The following is a 23,932-nucleotide window of genomic DNA, read 5'->3' as shown; positions in this document are numbered from 1 at the left end:
TTCAAAATCCTCAGGTCAAGGTAAGAAGAAGAAGTCCCATCGCTCTCCGACTTTGCCCCGTCGCTCGGCGACGCCGGAAAATTGTCCACGCACAAGGCCTCTGTTCTCAGAGCCTGTGTCTGGGTCTGCTCTGCGCTTCCCCGAGTTTCCCGGAGCCGGAGTGACCCCCACCCAACTTAGAGTTTTATGAGGCAATGTGTCTCATCTTTGGGCAGTCCAACCCCGATACGGCGCCTTCGGGCCCAAGGGGTTCGGCTGAGGGGCCTTCGGGTTCCACGCTGGTGGGTTTGGCTCCGGCCACTGAGGTCACCTCCAGATCTGTATGCGGATCCGCACCGGTGCCCGTCGCACCTTTGAGACCTTCCCCGGCGCTAGGTCGATTGTCGACGCGCCTGACGTCGGTAGTGCCCACTTTCGTCGACGACCCAATTCTTATACCTGATGACTCAGAGTCGGACCGGCGTTGGCTGATGCCACCTTTCGACTTCAATAGGGCCTTTTCGCCCCAAGTCTTATTCGGAACCCTTTTCCTATGGGTACGTATATGGGGAGGGATTGGAGGGGTCCTTGGACCCTTATGAATACCAGGATGATCCTTCTATGGACTGGGCTCAGGAATTAGGCGAAGCAAGTGGTATGGATACTTCTCCTGACGCTGGCTTGCTGTCTCCTCCTAACGTGGCTATGGCAGAGGGAGCAACTTATGGTATGGTGGTCAGTAGGGCAGCTGAGGTCCTTGATCTCGAGCTTCCCCCTGTTGGGGTCAGGTCTAATCTCCTGACCGAGGTGCTTCAGCTTGGGGCTTCTACTTCAGAGCCCCTTTTCCATTTAATGAAACCCTCACCGATGTCCTTTTGGGTACCTGGTCCAAACCCAACACAGGGGGTCTTGTGAATAGGACTATTGCATGCTGCCATCACCTCGCGCTGAGCGACTCTAAATACCTGTCTCAACACTCCACATCTGAGAGTCTTGTTATCCAGGCTTCCTCTTCTTCAGGCGCATTCCGTTCCGCACCCCTGAATAGGTAATCCAAAAGACTGGAACAGTTTGGCAAGAAGTTTTTTTTCTTCCTCCAGTCTCGTGCTGCGGTCTGTAAACACTGCATGCCTTTTGGGCCGCTATACCCACTCTTTGTGGGATACGGTTGCACAAGTCCTGCCGCAGATACCGGAGGAGGCCCGTGCTATCGTCTCCCAAGCTGTGACCGACGGGAGAGATGCGGCAAAGTTCACAATCCGTTGTGGGCTGGACACGACCGACTCTCTGGGCAGATTGGTTGCTAAGACGGTGGCCTTACAACACCACGACTGGTTACGTACTTCTGGTTATTCAGGAGATGTCCAACAGTCACTCATGGACATGCCCTTTGATGGCTCCTGTCTCTTCGGAGACGAAGTGGACTCGGCCTTGGAGAGATTCAAGGTTTCCCAGGCTATGGCTCGGTCCCTCGGTCTTTCCTCTGCCCCTCGCTAACCACAGTCTGCTTTTCACTCCTTTCGTGGCCACAGAAGGGGCTCCCTGTCTCGTCATCCACCCAGCCAGTTTGCCGCGCACGCTGTTCAGCCTATGCGTGGCCGGGGAACCAACGGTCTGCCCAGTCCACCTCTGCCCCTGCTGCAGCCTCCAAACCCTCCTAGTCCGTCACCTCACTCCCGTCCAGTTGATGGCAGGATTCGCCATCACCTACCCCACTGGCCAAGGGAGCTATAGAAAAGGTCCCTGTGCCAGAAGTAGGTTGTGGTTGTTATTCCTGCTACTTTCTGATACCAAAAAAGGACAAGGGCTTATGTCCTATCCTAGACCTTCGGGACCTAAACTGCTTCCTCAAGAAGGAGAAATTCAAAATGCTCACCCTGGCTCAGGTTCTGTCTGCCTTGGACCCAGGAGACTGGATGGTAGCGTTGGACTTACAGGACGCTTATTTCTACATCCCCATCCTGCCTGCCCACAGACATTACCTACAATCCGTGGTAGGTCACAAGCACTTTCAGTTTACCGTGCTCCCCTTTGGCCTTACCAGCGCCCCTCGGGTGTTGACGAAAGTGATGGCGGTGGTTGCACCTCATCTACACAGGTTAGGGGTCTCAGTCTTTCCCTACCTTGACGACTGGCTGTTGAAGGCGGAGTCGCCCCAGAAAGTCGTCTCCCACCTTCAGACTACGGCGAACCTCCTGCACACACTGGGGTTCACTATAAACGTGCCGAAGTCACACCTGGCCCCCTCTCAGTCGCTCCCTTTCATCGGAGCGGTTCTGGAGATAGTGCAGTTTTGTTATCCTCCCAAAAAGCGAGTCCAAGACATTCAGGCTATGATTCCGATCTTTCGTCCTCGGTCTTGGGTTTCGGTGAGACTGTCTCTGAGACGCTGGGCCTCGTGGTCTCCTGCATCCTGCTAGTAACAGATGGCGTATGTGGGCTTTGCAGTGAGACCTGAAGTTCCAGCGGGCGCAGCATCAGGGGAATCTCTCCGGCCTGGTCCAGATCCCAGAGGGAACTGCAAAAGACCTGAAGTGGTGGCCTTCGAATCCACATTGGGTCCACAGCAGATCCCTCTCCCTTCCCCCAACCAGATCTTTCTATAGTGACAGATGCATCACTTCTGTTTTGGGGCGGCCACATGGGAGAGGCGAAGATTAGAGGACTCTGGTCTCCGGCGGAGTCGGAGCTCCATATCAATCTGCTGGAGCACCGGGCGATCAGGCTTGTGTTGAAAGCATTCCTTCCCTCTCTCAAAGGAAAAGTGGTGCAGGTGTTCACGGACAATACTATTGCCATGTGGTACTGCAACAAACTGGGCAGAGTAGGGTCTTGGACCCTTTGTCAGGAGGCACTACGCCTCTGGACATGGCTGGAACATCAGGGCATTACCCTGATGGTTCAACGTCTGGCGGGTTTCCTCAACACCAGAGCGGACAAACTCAGCCGTCGATGCACAGCCGATCATGAATGGCGTCTCCATCCGGAGGTGGCGCAAGGTCTCTTTCAGCAGTGGGGAGAGCCTTGGTTAGATCTGTTCGCCTCTGCAGAGAACGCGCAAGGTCAGCTGTTTTGCGCGTTGGAGTTTCCAAGGCGGCACTCACTTGGAGACACTTTTCTTCTCGAGTGGAACTCTGGCCTCCTTTACGCCTTTACACCTATACCTCTTCTGCCCAGAGTTCTCAAGAAAATCAGGAACGACCGGGCCCAGGTCATCTTGGTGGCTCCGGACTGGGCACGGAGAGTATGGTATCCAAAGCTAATGAGCATGTCCATCAATCCTCCACTCAGACTGCCTCTTTGGGGGGATCTTCTGTTGCAGCAACAGGGGACGGTTGTTCACCCGAACCTCCCCAACCTCCGCCTTCATGCGTGGAGATTGAGCGGCAACAGTTGACGGCTTTTGCCCTTCCACCCGAAGTCTGCAATGTTGTTTTGGCAAGCAGGCATTTATCAACCAAAACTGTATACGCCTGTCATTGGAATAAATTTGTGGCATGGTGTACCAACAGATCTATTGATCCCCTTTCTGCCCCTCTATCCGGGGTTCTTCTGTTCATTCTTTCTTTGGCCCAGCAGGGCTCGGCATTGAGCACCTTTAAAGGGTATTTATCTGCAGTTTTGGCCTGTCTTAGGCTACCTGATAAGTCCCTCACTCTTTAAATCTCCTATTGTGAGTAGATTCCTAAAAGGGCTCACCCATTTATTTCCTCTCACTCCATTTATCATGCCTCAGTGGGACCTTAATCTTGTACTTACTTATTTGATGTGTACCCCCTTTTGAGCCAATGCATAATTGTCCCTTGCGGCGCCTCACCTTCAAAACTGTCTTTCTGGTCTCTATCACCTCTGCTCGCAGGGTGAGTGAGCTTCAGGCCCTTTCCTCAAAGCCTCCATACTTTTCTGTGCACCCTGACAAAGTTGTGTTACGCACTAGGACTTCCTTCCTTCCTAAGGTGGTTACACCCTTACATGTAGGCCAGTCCATCACTCTGCCTACTTTCTACGCACCCCCACATTCTTCCCATGAGGAGGAGAGACTCCACTGTCTGGACCCAAAAAGAGCGCTGGCGTTCTTCCTCAATCATACTAAAGATTTCCGGGTGGACGATCAACTCTTCATTGGGTATGTGGGAGAAAAAAAGGGAAGGCGATGCAAAAGCGTACCATCTCTTGTTGGGTTTTTCTTTGCATCAAAATGTGCTACGCTTTGGCCAAGAAGCAACCATCCAAACCGACTGCCACTGTATGGTTAACAAATCAAATTTCTCAATGATCCCGGAGCAGCTGCCTTAAGCTTTAAGAAATAATTTTAAAATCTGGTTTCCTCCAGAATTGTTTGCTTGCTTAAGTTGAATTCTAATCCTATTTGAGAGGATGGTGATACATCTGAGAGCTGTGTGAAAAAATCAGAGATGGTTAAAGTTGCATTAGCAAAAATTAACTTCTTCAAAAGAGCATGACACATGTAACGAGAGGACCTTCATGCAGTTTGGTCTGGTAGGAAATTCTAGAAGAAAAATTATGTAAACTAGAAAGAACAAGGGTCTCTGGAATTCACAGAAAGTACTAGGGGTGCATGGGTGATGAGGACAGCAGGGTAACACAAGGCAAGCCGATTCACTCTTGTGATGTCAGGGCAGCAACCTACTTAATCCTTCATCACTAACCCTCGCAGGTGCAGGGTATCCATCTGGCTGAGGCCTAAACTACAACCAGATGAGGGCTCATCGGCCTGGTGCTCGGACACCTTTGTGACATTGAGAGCTTGAGAGGGGCTTTAGGGGTGAACTGCTGCTCTAATTTTGGCTTGTTTCAGCCTAGCAGAAGTAGATGTAACCTGGGCCTTTTAAACTCTGTGTTGTTGCTAGAGTTGATTGCTGTTCCACATCCTTCTTCCTTTATAGGGTGTATTTTATCAAGGAGTACACAAGGTAAAATAAAAATAAAAACTTGTTTGGTGCATGGCTTCTGCTTTTTTTTTCACCGTTTCCTAATTCTTGCTCTTGGTATCTTTTTACTTGCTACATAGTATCTCTGCGTGGTGCATGTTGCTTCTGTGATTGCCTTCCTTTTTGGCGTACCTGCACAAATCATGCATAGCTGTGGCTAAGCTGGTTAGTCCTTGTTATAATTATAATTTGGGTTTCTATCTCTCTCTCATACCATCCCATCACCCACCATGAAAACCGCACCTCAGTGGTCATCACACACAACATTACAGCACTTCCCATATAGGCTCTAAATAAAACAGCACCCTACCAGTCTAGCTCACTTTTCATGTTGGTAAGCACTTCAGTGCACCATATAGCGGTTGTAAGCGCTATACAAATAAATACTACAATAAAATGCACTGTCTATGTGACTCTTCTGTAATGATTTCAAGTGCCCCAGATGGGTTGGAGATAATTATAACAATAAAATACTATACCCAAGGTTTCGATGTTTACTGGGTGCACTAACCGTTGCTTATTATTAGTTTGGCCATTCACAATGGGCCATAACATGCAGATTTTAGTGCTGGTTTCACTAAAATCTGCATTTCTTAGTATTTACTAGGCATTTCCCCTGGGTTTATATAGGCAAGTTTCACATGCCATTATATAACCTTGGAAAAGAGTGGGGTGCAGACATTCACACCGAGTCATTAAAGGATGGGGTAAAGCCCTCATAACTTTTGAATCAGATCGCTGCACAGAGCTAGGGAACTATCGGGCCACATGTAATCAGGTCTTAGTAAATTACAGTTGCCATACTGTACTAGATGAATCAGAGCAGCTTGAAGACACCTCCCTTAAATGTTCCCAGAACTGCAAGAAAATCACTTTCATATGTTGAATAGGAATGTCCTGATTTGGTTTGGTTAAATTTCAAGGGCAACAGACAATAACAAAACGGTTGTATTTCTGCAAAGTGTCTGCCTGCTATTTTAGTGTGCCTTCGTGTAACTGAAATGGGATTGCCCAACATCTGTTTTGTTTTCTTAGTCACCAGTTTTAAAAGTGACCACTGTGAACTTCAGTTAAGGCTTCAGTGGTTTACTTATGCAAAGTTGACCAAACTATTTTTCCTTACATTAAGCAAAGTTATCTGAAACCGATTCTCACCCATAGTGGTCCTCCGTTGATCACGACCTTACCAAGTTGGTGTGGACTGATAGCCAGGTGTTTTACCAGCCCTCAGGTTCAGGAGGTAAGTGCAAGGGCAGGGAACAGCATGTTATTTTCCTGTATCCTGTACGTTCGTGTGTAATCTCTTTAGAAAATATATTGGTTTTGATGTAGTGCCTATTGTACATATCACTTTCTGGTTGCTCTATTTTTTTCAGGATTCTGAAATGTAAATTTTAAAAATAATGTGTTCTAATGACCAATAAGAAAAGAATGCAGCCAACACAGAAAGATAGCCCTGGGAAGGACCTAGCATAAGTGGGGAGCATATCTGGGGAAACACGTTACTCTGCCAGTAAGAGAAATTCTTTTAGCAGGATTCAGTGAAAGGCTATATTTGCCATGCCAAATTGGCTGCGCTTGTACTCAGCGCTTCCTAATATTTGAGCCAGGCCATATACCTCTGATTAGCTGTTGCTAGAATGAAACGTGTAAAAATTACCAATCACTGTAGGCACCCTTTATATTATCTATTTTGCCCTCCGCTGTCATGTAGCCTGTCCTTTCTCTACCATATTCCACAATACTTATCTGTTCTCCCCTACAGAGCCAATTTGCCCTTCCTTCAGGGTCACCCAGGATTTTTTGCCTTTTTACTGAAAACTATTTTTGTTGACTATAGAACGATGTGTACTTTATCCCTGCTAAATGGGCTTGTGTTCTCCTGCTAAACATGGTAAAATTGGTATTCACCTGATTGGCACATTTAATTTACATTATTTACTTTAGTATATGGTACTACCTATACCTATGGCTGATAAATCAAATGCTACTGGTGGAATGCATAATTCACTGTGCCATCCACCAAAGTTACACTATAAAGCATACCTGTAGGCCCACCACTGCAGCATGAGTGTGAAATTTTAATCTGCCATTGCAACCTGGCAAACCCAACCCTTTTCCAGGCCTAAACCTTCCATTTTGAATACTTATAGGTCACACCTAAGGTAGATCCCCAAGCCTAGAGGCACAGGCTGCATGGTATTTAAAAGTAGGGTATGTATATTTAATGTTTTACATTTCCTGGCAGTGTCAAGCCTCCAAAGTAGTTTTTTCATTGTGGCATGTGGCAAGACTGGCACTCAAGTTAAACTTGCATTTAATAAATGCTAAATTCAATTTGGGAGTAGCTAGTAAAATGGTTCAAGGACTCATTTTGATAGTAATTTAAACTCCAACTTAATGGTCAAATCAGATTTTTTATCACTGTTTTGGAAATGACACATTTAGAAAGTTGTCACTTTCCTCACCAGACCCCTGATGGCTTCACTGTGGTGAGATGTCTATTGCACCCAGACAGTGGATAAAAGGCACCGGATATGGGGAGGGGGCACTTGACAGGATGGCCTGGGGGCTGTGCTCAGCCCCTTCCTGCGCTACAAAGGATGATCACTTGTCAGTGGCAGGTGAAGCTCACACCTAGGCCTTCATCACTCTGTCCCTCTAGTCAGGGTGACACCAAACCCAGTGGAAGTAGAGGAACTGACCAGAACTGGTTTAGAGGGTAGATAAAAGATAGGTCACCACCCACGGGCTGGCTCTGCGCATAAAAATGGACCCGCAGTCCTCTCCTCAGAACATTCCTGGACCTGGGGGGAATCAGAAGAGGGACTGCCATACTGTCTGAATAATATGAAGGAAGAGTGTGCCAGCTTACCTTGAACCCAGGACCTCAGAAGTCTCTCCAATGGTCAGTTGGCTGACCTTTTGTTTGCGCTATAGGGACACAACAAGCTTCCAGAGGCCCCCTTCCCTGCACCTGACCAGTACCAACTGGAGCTGCCATGGACCCTGCTGCTGGCCTTTGATTGTGTCAGTCCTAACCTCCAAGTGGTGCCTGTTGAGTGCTGCATGAATAATTTACAGACTGCCTTTAAGTTAATTCTGATTGCTTGGTGCCAAGCTGCAGGAGGTGAGGCACATATTTATTTAGTTATGTTAGTCGTTCACCCTAACAGGGATTGTGATTATTACTTGATTGTGATTATATATCCTCTCCCCCTCAAATAATACTCCAATTTCTTAAACAATATCCATACTCAAATAAACCAACCTATTCTTTTCCCCATATGACCCATGCACCATGGAAGTTATAAAGCACTCCTCATCTAAATCTCTGTCTACCCTCTTTGGCTTACCTAAACTGTTTCAAAAGTGCTTTAGTCTTGTCCTTTTAATAGAAACTGCAGTTGGCCCCTTATTCCCATCTAATGACTTGCATCTCAGCTTCTTCAAAACCCTATAGCATCTCACTCACCAGATACCTTTGTGTCTTTACCCTTCCCGATCCGCTACGATTTGACATTCACCAACTCCACTTTATAGAGACGACACTCTTGCACTTACTTCCTCACCGTCACACACCTTCTTTTCTCTACTCGCATCCTCCTGTGCTGCTCCTCAGTTTTCAACCCCGTTGATAACTCAACCATATTGGAAGCTTTTGCCTTTCTTGGCATTGCAGATACCGCATTAGAATGGTTCCCATCCTACCTCCTGATTTGCTCATTGTGTTTTAGGATGCTACACACTCTCTACCACCGCTTGCTTTTCAGCATCCTTCAAGCATCAGTCCTGGCCCATTTATGTTTCTCTCTATACTACCTCCCTCCGAGACATTATCTAAAGCTTTGGCCTTGAACATCACTTGTGTAGTGTCAGATCTTTTTTGCCTACCCCTCTTTCATATGCCATCAACAAACAATATTTTAGAATGCTGCACAGTCATTATTCACTGCATGACTCTGCTCCCTCATGCTGGGTGCTTCCAGAACAGAAGTTTCTCCCCTCCCATCCTCTGCTCCTAGGACTGTGTCCTTCCCAATGTTTTATGTGTCTGAAATGTTAATAACCTCTACTTACTCCATCTTAACATATGATTAGAGTACTTCAGCCGAGCGTTAAACGCATCTCTTCTCACTCACCCGGGTCAGCTGATCAGGACTTTTTAACCTCATTCCGAGGAATCTGCACCCTATCCATGCATAGAGGGTTCCAACTGCTTGATTCCCTGCAAAGGAGTGTCCAACTCAACCTCCGTTAACTCTGAGCCCCCCTCCCTCCTGGAATTAAAGACAGGCCTTAAAATACACGTCTTGAGATCCCATCACCCAGACAGCAGATGCTCACCAAGAAGCCTCTTCCGGCTCCATGCTAGCAGTCACAGTTCTTCACCCTTCCTCTAGTTAGTAATACATGACACTGTTAGCATGGTTTATAAGTGTTATTGAGTTACCTGACATTAGCACCTAATCAATTCTGTCTATAAGCAACTAAGCCCGTTTATGTTTTTATGTACTGCCTTGATTCTTAAATTCAGTGCTTACATTGGAAGGGCTTTATTGATTCATGAATAAATTTAAAGACAAACGTACCTCTTTTTGGATACACTAAATATGGCTATGTTGCGAGTGAGAAGATGTCTCTCAGTAGACTTAAGGGGGCTGCAGGCAGCTGCTGTGACAGGTCCCAACCACCTACTTCTTGTAGCACAGGGAGTGGAAAATGTGCCCGCTCCCAGCTGAAGCTAGATCCACTCTTCCATCCTGCCACTGGTTCCCCACTATGACCTTAAAAACCTATTGCACACATTTGCCACTGTTTCTAAGCAAACAGTAAATTTGTATAGATTTGGGCCTGTTATGTCTCTCAGAAAAACATGCATGTTTGGACCCGATATTCCAGGGTCCATATTTTATTTTCCATTCCAGGAGGAATAACCTTTTATATCCAGATTGTGGTTTTAGGATACTAGCCATAATCAGAAATCTGTTATCCCTCACCCTACTTCCATGGAACTAGTAGTGAGGCACAAAAGGCCTGATCTAAATTTTGGTATTAGATTTCGTAAAGCTTTTGCCAAATATGCTTTTAAACAAGGTAAGTGGGTTTTCTCACCCAGAAAAATGGGGTAGAAAGGTTAGGCATTACAACTCAAACGACAATTCAAAATAAAAGTATGACCCAGGTGGCCACACAAGAAAAACTCCAGTCAGGAATGTAGTTAAGGATTTTATTACAGGCTCATGCATAAATGTATGTAAATGATTCTCAAAACAAGACTAGAAAGATACAGAATCACTGTCGGTTGACCGAGGCATCTAAAGAAGTTTAGACAAACTAACATCAAAAAGATTAAACATTCAACAATAGCAATATATGGCATCAGAATAATTATTTTAGGATTTGAAAACAAAGGCTGTTCGGTTCTTTTAAGCATAAAGACAAATTAAGAGTCATCTAAGTTTAGGTAACTAGAACAAAGGGGAAAACCCTGCAACTTGGCAAGTTTCAAGTAGCATGCGTGGGGATAAAACACATGAGGACAAAAAGTAAAAAGAAAATAGAGGGCAAAAAGAATTTGGATAAACAACATCTGGGTCAAAACGTGACCAACCAAGGTTAACAAAAAGTAGGTAAAAAGGGAAGGTGTCAGCATTTCAGAAGTTCTGTCAAGAGTTTTCTCCAGGGAAAATTCCTAAGTCTCAGCAAAGCATTGAAAATTAAGGGTAAGGGCAGAGAGGTCTGTACCTCTCAAAATCCAAGAGAATTTGCTCCTAAAAGGAGGGGCAACAAGAATGAATGTTAATCCAAATGGGTAACGGTATATTAAAGTCCATAGTGATTATTAATTAATTAGCTTTGTTACATCAATCAGAAGACTTCACTGTCCAATCAAGGCATTTCCTATGACAGTCACTTGAAACATCAGGAAAGATTCCCATTTACCATATCTTAGCTCATCTGTACGATTTGAAACAATTCTTTATTGCCCAGTTCCTCAATGTACTGGGTTCAAGGTTGCTTTCTCAGGCTCACCATGGGTAAAATAATAGGAAATCGAATTCCAAGCTAGCATTTCATGGGAACGAAGTCTGAAAAAAAAAGAAATGTTAGCAAGAATGACTAAAGGTTTTTATACACGTTTTAGACAACAGAGCCTTGCAGGCCTCATATAGGCTAACTAAAGTGAATTCAAATGGCAGATTCATTTACATCAAGCAATTTACATATAACATTCAAAATTATAAATTCATCATTGTCTTGTCAGTGTTCATGTTACAGTAGATTTAAAACAAAATAACTATGTTAATACATTCCATTAGATATAGTCTACAATTTTCAACGTTTGCTTGTAACACTTAAAGCATTTCTTTTTAGAAATTCATTGTTTCAGTGAAAACTATTAATTAACATCATTAAGAAACACATGAAATCAAAACAAATTATTGTACTTGGCTATACCACATCACTTAAAATCACTATTCTACAGTGAATGCACTTTCATATAGATTTTCAGTGCACCACTTTATAGTTAGCTTGTTAGGATTTCAACTAACAAAATGCAAAGATTGTTACGTATAGATGATTATTGTGACATTTCAGCTACATCAGCACCATTGCAGTGGCAGAGTACTTTACTCCTACCATGGTGAGGGTACTCCACCTGCCACATTTAGGGCCAGATGTATGTAGCTATATTTATGTAGCAAACGGCCCGATTCTCAGAATGCGGTCATAAAACAATCGCAGTTACCACCAACTTAAAGTTGGTGGTAACCCATTCGCAAACAGGTAGGGATCCCCAAGGGACCCCTTCCCCTTTGTGAATGGAAGCGAAAATATTTTTGCAGAGCTTGTAGTGGCATGGACCAGTGCCTACTCTTTAAAAAAAAAAAAAAAAATGAAAAGAAAACCTTTCATTTTTCTGTTTGAAATGCATGCTGTTTTCCTTTGAGGAAAACGGGCTGCATTTAAAAAAAATGCTTCGTTTAAAAAGCAGCCACAGACATGGTGGTCTACTGTAGCCAGCAGGCCACCATCCCTGTGAGTGCAGCCAATCCCAATGGGGTTGCAAATTTCTACTTAACTCATGAATATTAATGAGGTAGGTCATTTGCAACCCCTTTCGGAATAGCTAAATGTGTCTGAGACACATTTGTACATTTTATTTTGGGAGTCTGTAATTGCAATTCGCAATGAATCGCAACTAGAGACTCACAAAATGAAATGGTCGTACATCTGGTCCTTAGCGATGTCAGCCAGCCTGTTGGACATCTCTTGCTTTACAGGAACTGCCATCACAGCATTTCCTGTAAATGCAATGAAAGCATGACTTGCTGCTCCATCAACATGATAGTGCCACATGGCACACTTTCATTTTCCTTTTGTATGTTCAAAAACAATATCCCAAAACGGGATTCTGTTTTTGAAAATAAAAAAGTAATAACCCCCTCGCATCGAAGTGTTTTTCCATAGCGGGAGCGCTTTGAAGAGTTTTTACTTTTCCATGTTTTCGGTGGACATTATAAAAACTGGCTCTGTGTCTGCCCACTCTAAATTCAGTCCTTACTCTGAGAAAGGGTTATGATGGCGGCATGACTGAATGTCTGGCCATCTTTAAATCATGGAATGGATCTTCCGATTGGCGGAAAGGGTATTCCCATTGCAACAGAGTACCTTTGCAGCCAAGATTTCAGCCAGGTCCATAGTCTTTTATCTATGTGTATTAAGAATTTTGATGGTTTCACGTTTTAGACTTTCAAGAGCTTCATTCAATTCTACCTCTTATTGTGTTTCTTTTTCAGGATGTGGAACCTCCACGAGATGAGGATTCTGACTTCATTCTGAATGATGGCGACCTCACTATGACATATGGAGACACAGCTATAACTGCAAATGGATCCTCTGGCTCCCACATGGCCATCACGAACATGGACAGCAAAAGACTGAAAACCAGCTCAGTGGAAACCTTGGAACGTGAGCTGGTGATGGGTGACAGTGAAATTACCAATAGGGGCACCCGTCTAGTGTTTCCACTGGAAGACAATCAATGACATTGGAATCTGAAACATAATAGGCTCCTAGGAGAGAGGTGGCCTGAAGGACCGTAGGCCCCCGTGTGCTTGGGTTGTTCAAGTGGATGAATTGAACTAACCATCAAAACTAATTTTTACAGAGACCTGAACATACCAAACTGAGGCATGATTCGCTTTCAAGATGGTGTAGTTGGTTTTTAATAATATACCTTATTGATTGAGGCGAATCCAGAGGTTGACAGTGGATATGCAACTCTTGCCACACACATAGTGGCACACAGTGAAATACTATCTACTGAGTCAGAGACATTTTGGCATTATGCAATGATCTTTTAAGTTATTTAAATAAGGCACTTTTCTGGAAAAAAACATAATTGTCAGTATGCTACATTATAGAGTAGATGCTTTCTGTTCTCAGCATCAGGGACAAAACAAAGCGCTTGAGTATTTGTGACATTACAAATTGCATGCGCTGAATGTTCTGGAAACCTGAAAATAACACCTGCATATAAATGAGGTGTTCATGGTTTTTTCTCAGACCAGGCAATATAAATGCATGAAATCAAACTTTCTTTTGGGTTTTGGGAAATGTATTGTCTTTTGGTTTGATGGCAAGCTATGTAAAGTCTTCATTGTAAGTCAAACAAAAAAGAGGGGATGGAAATGCTGCACTTTCTACTTTTTTCCAAAATATACCCCCCTACAAGAGCAGGACATTTTATAAAGGCATCAATACTTCTTTTGTTTTTTTTGCCATGACAATAAATTATTACCAGGTGGATGCACAGCTAGCACCAATGCCCCCTAACTCTTACTTCACCCCAAAAGCAAACCAATTTTTTATCACTTCTTAACATATCATTCCTCCTATCTAAATTATGCAGCAGCCTTAAACATTTGGTATTGCCAAATGCCTCTCAACATCTGTTGCGTAGACTTTTCCAATTTAATGTTGAAATAATTTATCAAGGATATTATTCACAGAAAGCAGGGATGGAGAAATTAATAATTAAGTTATATTGTAGTCCTAATCTACTGTAATGGCCCTCAGCTCCACCCAGCTTCTTTCATTACGAATCTTTGTTTCTTGTGATGAGCAGACACTTCCAGTGCAATAATATATTTTTCCCTCTAACTAAAACAAGATGAATATTTTCCTTTTGTAGTTTAACCATTTCCTAGTTATCTTTATGACTACTATTTCATCCAGTTTTGGTCAATTATGCGCAGTAAGTTTCTTCATAGGTATATAAAACCAATACCTGCAAAGTTGTATTTCAGAATCAAATGTAATAAAATTGTCCATGTGAACAATATAGTATTTGATGTGTTCAAGTCAATTAGTCTTTTTGGAGCAGTATAAGGTCTTAAAATAACACCCTCTTTGGACAATAATGTGTATTTTCTTTTATTCAAACGTTTGTTCATTCCATTCTCCGAATGAAACTGCTAAGTCTTACTTCCATTGCTTCTTTATATTGAACACAAACCTAAGATAAAAGTTGATTATGGATGTCCTTTAAGCTGCTGACGTGCTTTTCCACACACCATAATCTCCTGGAATGAAATCACAATTGATATGAAAATGTTTTTTTTCAAAGTCACTTAAAACAAGTACCATGGTCAAACACTGCCTTCCTGAGCAGTGCAGTAAATTTGAACTAGTTCCTACAAAACGTCTGGGTTGTGGCCTTTATTAATGTAACCTAATAAACACTTCATTAAAATAAGGTGGTAGTAGTTTTAAATTCCTCTTTCTCTAATTTAATGTCCATCATTTTAAATTCCTATTTATCTCCTGTATTGTCGATCAATTCCTGCCATGTTTGGCATAGCTATGCATTCGGGGAATAGTGTATACACTGAATTATTCTAATAAACCTTTTCCCTGGGTGAAAATCTGGATAAAATTAACTTATAAATTCATAATGTTTAACATTATTCTTCCACTACTGCAAAACACAGCTGGTTTGCTGCAGTGGTCTCATACCATGTTCTGCTTATTAATCCTGGCTGAATAATCAACCACGTAATACTCTGAGTGAATCATGTATCCTTGTAAAAAGTATTTTGGCAGTCACTGGAAAATATCTAAAAATGAAGATTAGTATTAATGGAATAGAATACTAAAATGGGGAGTTAGTGAAACTTGTAACCATACAAGTTAGGAGTTGAAACATACACATCCTCAAACACTCTAGTCAAACTTATACATAACTATTTTAAGTTTAGAGATCTAAGAATATATGTTTAGCAAACATCAAGTACCTGACTTTCATTGAATAAGAGCACTAATCTTGTTTGCATTTATTTTAGCACTTGCATCACTATTAATTGTGATTACCATCGCATCATATAATAGTGGGTCACATAAAGCTATTAAGGAATTACTTCAATCCATTCACCATAACTTAAGGTTTTAAATGATGATCATTTCTAACCTCTAGTGCTCCATTTTCAATACACAGATAAGGCGGTGAAGTGATCTTCCTAACGAAGTCTACTTTATGAAGTCATTCAATCCAAATTTGTTTTATTGGTTCTCATTTATTTCAGTGCATTGCGCAGCAGCTAGTTCATACATAGCATGACTAGATTTGGAACTATTGTTTTGAAAAGTATTACAATCATAATTCCATTATTATTTGAACATTAGCTATTTCATGATGTAGCCTACTTAGGGAATGTTTTTTATCAGGAAACAAACACAGTCTTGTTTGAAACGTTTATTAAACTCACTTTGACATTGACATTCATTGTCTATAAATCTATCCTTGCAACACAGTTGCAATATGTTTGATGTTACTGTACTAAATACATTATCACAGTGAAGCTTCCTCTGCTGAGTTACAGTCCATACAGTATGAGTGTGTATCATGTCTTTAGAAACAGATAGATCTACCCTTTAAATGGAACACATAATGTTTAACCCCTCCTCTTTGCCACAAAGTCAAAATTACGTGACTTTTCATCCAGGAGTTCTATTTGAAATAGCAAAGAAGATCCACAGTGGTCATGGATGGACCATTGGGGAAGAAAGGATGGAACCTACAACTTTGACAATGAAGAGAGAGACTGTAAAATAAGAATTAACAGTAAGTAATAAGAGCATCACCACTTCATCCCTCTTTCTTATCGTAGTTCTCACAGTATGAAGATGCACCCAGGCAGTGATAGGTCTCCACTGTTTCAAACCCCTCAGGTACAAAATTAACAATGCCCATAGACTGAAGGGGAGAACTCTTATTAAAGGGCATGTCTACCCGGACCACATGTGGCCAAGAAGTCAAACAACAACAACATACATGTCATATTTCTTGAGATCAACTCACATCATTAGAGAACAAGGAATGTATCAGAATTAAAAAAAAGTATAGGAAACCTACATAATAACAAAAATATTTTAGAGAATAAATACAAAGCTCCTTCTGCTTACCTACTTCAGGTACTAACCAGAAGAGAGAGTAACCACCTTTGAGTCAGGATTGCATCTCCCAGCTTTGGAAAAATGTGGCACAGAGAAAAAAGATTCCATGAGTCATAAAGAGCTGAAAACTGAAAAGGCAATTTATCTCCTTTTCGTGGAGAGCCCCAAGCTAACAGGAACTCCACTTAACAGTTAAAAGATTCACCGGTTTGAGATAATACATTCTGTTCTTACCTTATCTGCCAATTTGTTGCCATGGACTGACAGCCAAGGAGAATTACCGGTATCAAGTCCCACAAAAAGGAATAGGAGCTAAAGAATCATTACACAATGAGCTGAAGAAGCATTCCAATTTGCGTACATTGATTTATTATTGCAGTGAAAAAGTGTAATTGCAGTAAAGGGGAACTTGACACTAGAAAGACACTCTTTACTGCTCCCACAATACATATTGCAACTACTAACCACATGGAAATAATTCCAGTAATGGCCACAAGGTCCCCAGTGTGATTTATTTTCTTACTGCAAAATTGTAACCTCTTGCAAAATTGGTTTTGAGTAAAGATCTTTTTTTAAGCAAATAAACTTGAAAGGTTGTGATGGCATAAACCCTATTTGTGAATGCACAGAATGCTATGTGAAATTTATTACCATTGTTGAGGGATGGACCTCACATCCCACTTGAAGCTTCAACTCTCATGAGTTATTGCCCCTCTTCCCACTCAAAAATATTATTGAATAGCATATTTTACTCTGCACATTTGCATATATATCATATATATTATATGCATACAGAGTGGGTCTTGATGCTGCTTCCCTCTCACAATAATGGTAATAAATTGCATATTACATTCTACTCATCAAATGTATGGTTTAGCCAGGGCCTTTTACTATGTTTATTTGTTTTAACAAATTTATTTAATCAAAACCAGAATGCAAGGGGGTAGATTTATGTAGCAGGATAAATTCACACCGAAGAGATATCATGACTATTAGGAGGGTTGTTTCCTTGCGTGAGATAATTGTTGTATGCAATGCACAAGACAATAACATTTTTTTTCTCATGTCACTATTGCTGTGAAGTCTTTATAAACTTGATTTTGACCCTTGCACTGTAGTACTAAATGTATGATTGCATGTTTTTAGTACACCTCTTCTGAATAACATGCTATTGGACCACATTTATTTTCACTGGCATAAATATTTATATAGTATTCCAGAATCAGGTGTATTTGCTAACAATGAAAGAGTGGTCTTGTGTGCAAAGTTTACTAAACACACTTACATTGACCAGTAGCTTTCCTAACCAATAGCTTTTGTACATTCATCCTCACAACACAGTCCTATGTATTTGCAGGCATTTTATTTTCTATCCAGTTTATTTTATTTGCTTTTATAAAGCACAGGTAACAGTTAATGGACATTCATAATATAGAATCACATATTTTCTCTTGATTTTTCCCTTCCTTCCCTAAATCTGAAATGTACATTAATTACCTATCCTCACAAAATTATTTGAAATTATTGTAAGTACAATATAATAATGGTAATAAGTAAACTTAAATAAATGTAATAGTTTTCTTCCTCATTTTAGCCATCTAAGGAACAGTGTAAAAGAATATTTGGTGATTTTGCTAGAGGCATATCTTTCCAAAATCAAAATAGTTTGATTTCTTGGCACCAAATTAAGCAGTATTGCATTTAATCTCTCTGCTAATATCAAAGTCACTATTTTGTTGTCATTCTTGAGCAGAGAGATTAGGTTGTTCTGAACATTGGGAAGGTTGATATTCCCTTCTTTGCATACCCGAATCATTACAGGGAATATATGGGATTATGCAAATTCCCATAGTCACTTTTTTCTTTGTATGTTTTACTTTGGAGTATGAATTGTGGTAATTTCAGATATAAATCAGATGAAACGTCTTTAGAATCTGGCGATTTACTATGTGTTAAATTGTGATTAGCGCTAAATATTACCCCTTTAGTGAGCTCAGACTTGAGTATTCGTCTAGTCTCAGATGTCATCTTTACAGTTGCTCTGTTTTTGAAAAATGTTCAGGCTCAATATGACATGTATGACGTTTATCCTTAAATAATACATTGTGGAATTCTGCTAAGATTTTGTTTGCTTGCCCTGGGCCATTTGTGGTGTGCCGCCTAGATGTGTTTTAAAATGCATACTTTTCCGAATAATTTTTCTGTCTTATTGGTTTCTCAGAAAGTAGCAAATCTAGATGACTCGTACAAGAATTCAATATCTTTTTGAGTGTCAACCATTACTAAGTCAACTCTTAACACTAAGCAGTTGTAGTAATATCTATGTATTAGTTATTTATATGCCTGCATATAACTTTGTCTCTAATTTCATAAAAAAATGTAATCATTTAGTTAAACTTGCATATCACTTTTTAACCCATTTCTGTTTTTGTCTACTCCTTTAAATAAAATTGAAAGCATTCCAACTTGTAGTCAGGCCCACCCCCTACTATTCAAAGCATATATGTGTAATTTTGTCAATAACAGATCTTTACCTTGGCTCAACTATAAATTGAAATTGCGACAACTGTCAGTATAACATTTTGGAAAAACACAAATAATATTTTACGTTCTTCAAAGAAGGGCCTAGTTCACTAAAATTGATTGTTTACAGGTGCAGATTTACTCCTACACATAGGTGAAAATCTCCACTTTTTTGCTTAGACCATATCAGAGTAGAGAATTACGCCTACTTGTAGACTACCTGAAATGATGGTATGGAGACATCTACATCTGAAATTACAAGTGTAAAGTTACTGTTGGTAATTGTCAACCTGTTTCTTAGATCTCAGCCATCAGGTCGAACATCTCCCTGCAGGGCATTATAGTAAGATGCAATAAAGTTTGCCATTGAAAAAAATAATAAAATTAATATAAAATGAAAATAATATTTCTAAAAATATTAGTTAAACATATTTTAAAAAGGAACTGAGATATTTAATTGTATTTCTAATTAAATACAAAGTTATCTTTAGAAGTAATGTGTTGTATGCTTTTCTTTAAGTAGTTCTAGGTTAATATTATTTGTTTAAAATTATTTTAGATTTTATTTTACTTAATTGTATTTTTTTTACATTTAATTTCCCCATATTGTTCCTATAGGGAGATCTCTGCCCAGGTGGTGGACATCTGCACAAATAGGTTTAAAATAGGTTTAAAATTATTTTATATTTTTATTTTACATTCAATTAATTGTATTTATTTTTTATATATTTAATTTCCCCATATAGTTCATATAGGGAGATCTCTGCCCAGGTGGTGGACATCTGCACAAATAGGTGTAAAATTACTTATAGAAATGGTACACTCATAAATTCAACCGTAGGTGTCTCAACCTCCTCATTTCAGGAGTGCATACTCTTACATCTACACCTAGGTATACTTTTGCACTCAGAAATGGTGAATCGAATGGCGTAAAAGTGGAGATTTACATCTCCAAATGTAGGAGTAGGTCATGCAAATGTACCTTTGTGAATTTGGTCCTTTATATCTATACTTAATTTTGCACTACACAGTTTGAAATTATTACGTGTCATCAGGGCACACCGCTGATTTTGATTGGTTTATGCAGAGTAAGAAGTTACTTTATATTCTTGACTGCAGCTTTACAGAGCCTGACCTGTTAACTTGAGTATAGGCAATATCTATGTCCTTCTGACTCAGAAAATAGTCACACAGTGAAAATGCAGAAAGTTAGTGCCTTTTTAGTGGAGTTCAGAATTGCTAAACACTAAATGTGATAAGTATTTATAGGAGTCTGTGAACTAGTGCTCCTCTGGGGCCTGTTGTGCCGGGGTATGCATCTGTAACTCCATGTACCTGTGCATCAGAAGTCACAGGATGTTTTTGTGTATATCCTAAACTTCTATTTGCAAATATATCATTTTAAATGGCGTTAAAATCGGTACCTCTGCAGATTACTTTTCTATCTACTATTTCCAAAGTGGTCCTGTATTCTTTACCTAAATAAGAACAAAGAAATGGCTGAGGATGCAGGCCTTCTTAAATTGAATAGCCTATGACCAATGTTGATAGAAGTGCCTGTATTCGTTTGGGGTTTCGCATTATGTGCAGCAATAGGCATTTACTAGATTTACTGCAATAGGCATTTGATATAAGGTTTAAATAACCAGCGCTAATTGTGAATTCTCAATATTTAGGTTCTTTCTGTTTTGGAAATTAAAGCATCGGTTTGCAGGATTTTTATTGCATGTATTAAGATGACTCATTTTTCCATCCTCCAACTGACACAAGCGAACTTGTTTTTGTTGTGTTCCACTTCATTGTACCTGCATACGACTGTGATCTGCCTTGCTCCACCTGCCAGACAGCATTGTCCACTAGCCTCAGTAACAGAAGGAAAAACATTGTGTATTACTTCCGGCACAAGCTATGTGGTGATAACCTTTGAGTGTGAGGCAGTTGACAGTGCCGCGCGTCAGCAAGGGGCACTGGGCAGGAGGTGTGTATTAGGCTATGCTGGAATTAATTTGAACTGTGTTCAGTTAGCCAAGTGTAAAACATGCAAAACGTTGAACTGAACACAAATACACTTCCTGGTGTACCTGTCCAATATATCAAAAACTTTGGTCTATTCTGAAAGAGTGCTTGCTTTTCTGCAAAGTGTACAAAGTGATTTCTCATGACATTGGTCAGTGGGCTGTATATGTATTAATCTAGCCTAGACCTCATCTTCGGACATAAGGTTCTTTGTCCTGACAGCGTGGTGTAAAATTTAAATCTTGTCTATAATTTCAATATTATTGTCTTAATGTTAACATATTGACCTTTTTGCATCCATTTGTACAAATGTGCTCCAAGCAAGATCCCATTTAGTTGTAGTACCAATTGTCATATGAACAATATGTTTTCAATTTACATACTAGAACACATTTATTGTGACAAAAGCTGATTCTGTTTCATGATGTCGACTGCCATTGATTTAAAATAAAATAATATTGCACCTTTACTGGACCAATTCAGGTGTTTTACCTCTCTATCCTGGCTGGGATCGTGGAGGGAGGTGGTATCTTAAAATTGGATAAAGATGATAGAAATTAACTTCATGCTTCAGAGAATTGTAGAATTTGTTAGTACCAGAACAGCAGACCTTTTTCATGTTTGTCCACGGTCTTATGATCTTGCGTCATTGTCTGTAAATCTATATTGTTCTCTCTCCTTTACTTAAATAATTCTATAAATGAGGTAACATTAAAGTTTTTTTTTTTAAACTGTCTTGGGCTGCAGTGTTAAAAAAAGGTTATAAAACTGTCTAGAAGTAGATGGCATTTTTAAAAGTTATCTTTATTCCATTTCCACCCAGAAATACATGAAAAGTACAAGGGGGAATCCCTCAAATAAGTGAGCTTAGGTAATCATTTCTATTATCTTAGCGAATGTCTTTATTATGACTAACCCTTGAGACATTCGTAGGGTCAACTTTATACTGTTTTGGGGGAAAAATATTCGAACTAAAACGTCTCACATACTTATAAGATTACATACATCTGTTTGCCCTTCCATCCCCACGGTTCACAGCTACAGATAGTAGCAATGCATTGAAACAGACCAGAGATCCTACAGAGCTGATAAGACCATCGTAGTAAAACCTTGAATATCACAGAATCCCACAAAATGTACTCCTTTTCTTACCATTACACTCTTTGCTTGGGGAGTGGTGTCAGAACATTTCTTCCCATCCCATGAAAGCCCTTTTCGAGCTCATACATTTGTCACTGCTTCATCACAGTCTCAGCATTTCAGTTTGGTTTGGGAATATGGGAATTATGTGTTCATTGAACATCAAGGAACCATTGCCCATGGTGCCCTCTCTGTGTGCTTCTAGCCCATTATTTTGAATATCACAGACAGTCCCATCAATCCCAGCTCCAAGATGTTTTGCAATTCACTGGGTAATTAATAATGTCAGACTGTCTCCTACCACCAACTCGACAACCTCAGAACCCTGATTCCATGTATTCCAGTCCTTCCAGTACCCAAGGGATTAATTTCCTTTTATGAGCGATTTTACCTTCCAGTCTATGATTTAAAGTCTGCCTACACCCTTCTCAATGTTTTATCAAGGTCACCAAGTTTGCTGTCATGGTATTTAACTTTAAAATTCGGAAATAAAATGAATACATCATGTCAGGCTCACCTTGTATATAATTAAATCAGCACCAGTACCCACATCGTTCAGCTAAGTCCCTCTGGCAGGCCAGTTTTCAAGAGTAGTCAGGAAAGCTCTATGAAGAAGCAGCCATCTAGCCTCCTGCAGGTCTTTCCCTTCATTGCCTGTAGACACTGAATCTGATAGAGACTATTAGCTGCAGCTTCCTTACCTTAGAATTCCCTTGCGTCAGCTTCGAATCCGGAGTTTTTTCTGAGCAGTACCCTGCGCACGCCGTCGGGCAGTGTTGTTCGGATCCACGTGCGTTGACCAGCTCTGCGTGTGTCGACCAGCTCCGCGTGCATCATCGGCGTCGTTGGAGCCATCTATGATGTCACGGTTGTCTTTATAGACGCCGTCTCAGCGTGCGTACGTCAGTTCTTTTCCTTCCGCGCCGGTTAAGCGCAGTTCCGGAAAGAGCTACCCTTCTTCAATGGTTTGTCAAGGCTTTTTTGACTGTTTGAGGTCATGTCTTCGAGAAAGACAGAGTTCAAGTCGTGTGGTGCGTGTCATCGCACCATGTCGGTGACGGACCCGCACTGTGTTGGTCTTTGGTGCCTAGAGAAGGACCACGATCCCACCTTGTGCTCCGACTGTCGGGCCATGGCGCCGAAGGCCTTGAGGGAGAGATCCCTTAAGCTTCTTGCGGCCCGACATTCGTCTTCAGTCAGTGCAACTCCGCGGAGGTCACGGTCCCGCAGTAGGAGGAGGTCGCTATACCACTCCCGGAGCCCCAAGTCCTCTTCCTCACATTCGAGGCCATCTGAAGGTAAGAGGCACAAGAAGAAGAAGTCCAAGCGGACTTCGTCTTCGCCGTGTCTGTTGGCCGACGAGGCATCTACGGAATGTCGCCGTTGCAATGCGGTTCCACGGAGCCGTCGCCAGGGTCGACTCCGCGTCTTCCCCCCCTTTTCGGGGACCGGATCGACCCCCGCTCAAATAAGAGTTTTACGAGGCCGTGCATCTCGTTTTTGAGCAGGCTGCACCCTCAGGTGGGTCTTCAGGCCCCGTGGGGTCAGCAGGGACCCCTTCGGACGTCGACAATTCTGCCATCAGGACCCACCGGTGGCAGCCCCATCCTTATTCCGGATGATCCGGAGCGACGTCGCCTCCGACTTCAACGGAGCCAATTCGGCCCAGATCATTGTCTGAGCATTATTTAGATCAGCCAAACACAGGAGAGGATTGGGAGGGGTCTGATGACCCTTTAGAATGTGGATTACAACAGGACTGGTATGAGGATCTAGGGGAGGCCAGTGGACTGGACACGTCTCCAGAAACTGGTATGCTCTCTCCTGCTAATGTGGCTACAGAGGAGGGTTCTTCTTTT

The 23,932-nt window shown here is 41.5% G+C and overlaps 1 protein-coding gene across 2 annotated transcripts in view; it reads left to right on the top strand.

Annotated features, from left to right (window-relative positions):
* Positions 1-15,717, top strand: part of SLC9A7 (solute carrier family 9 member A7) — a 389,146-nt gene extending 373,429 nt beyond the window's left edge. For both annotated transcript variants that reach the window (XM_069204294.1, XM_069204295.1), the window contains 2 exons: positions 6,066-6,171; positions 12,737-15,717. In XM_069204294.1, coding sequence (XP_069060395.1) covers positions 6,066-6,171; positions 12,737-12,985 — 355 coding nt within the window. In that variant the 3' untranslated portion in view covers positions 12,986-15,717. The remainder of the gene's footprint in view (positions 1-6,065; positions 6,172-12,736) is intronic.
* The last annotated feature ends 8,215 nt before the right edge of the window (positions 15,718-23,932 follow it).

This window comes from Pleurodeles waltl, chromosome 8 (genome assembly GCF_031143425.1).
Source record: "Pleurodeles waltl isolate 20211129_DDA chromosome 8, aPleWal1.hap1.20221129, whole genome shotgun sequence".
NCBI classification, from domain to species: domain Eukaryota; kingdom Metazoa; phylum Chordata; class Amphibia; order Caudata; family Salamandridae; genus Pleurodeles; species Pleurodeles waltl.
Note: the sequence above shows the minus strand (reverse complement) of the source record. Positions and strands in the feature narration are given on the sequence as shown.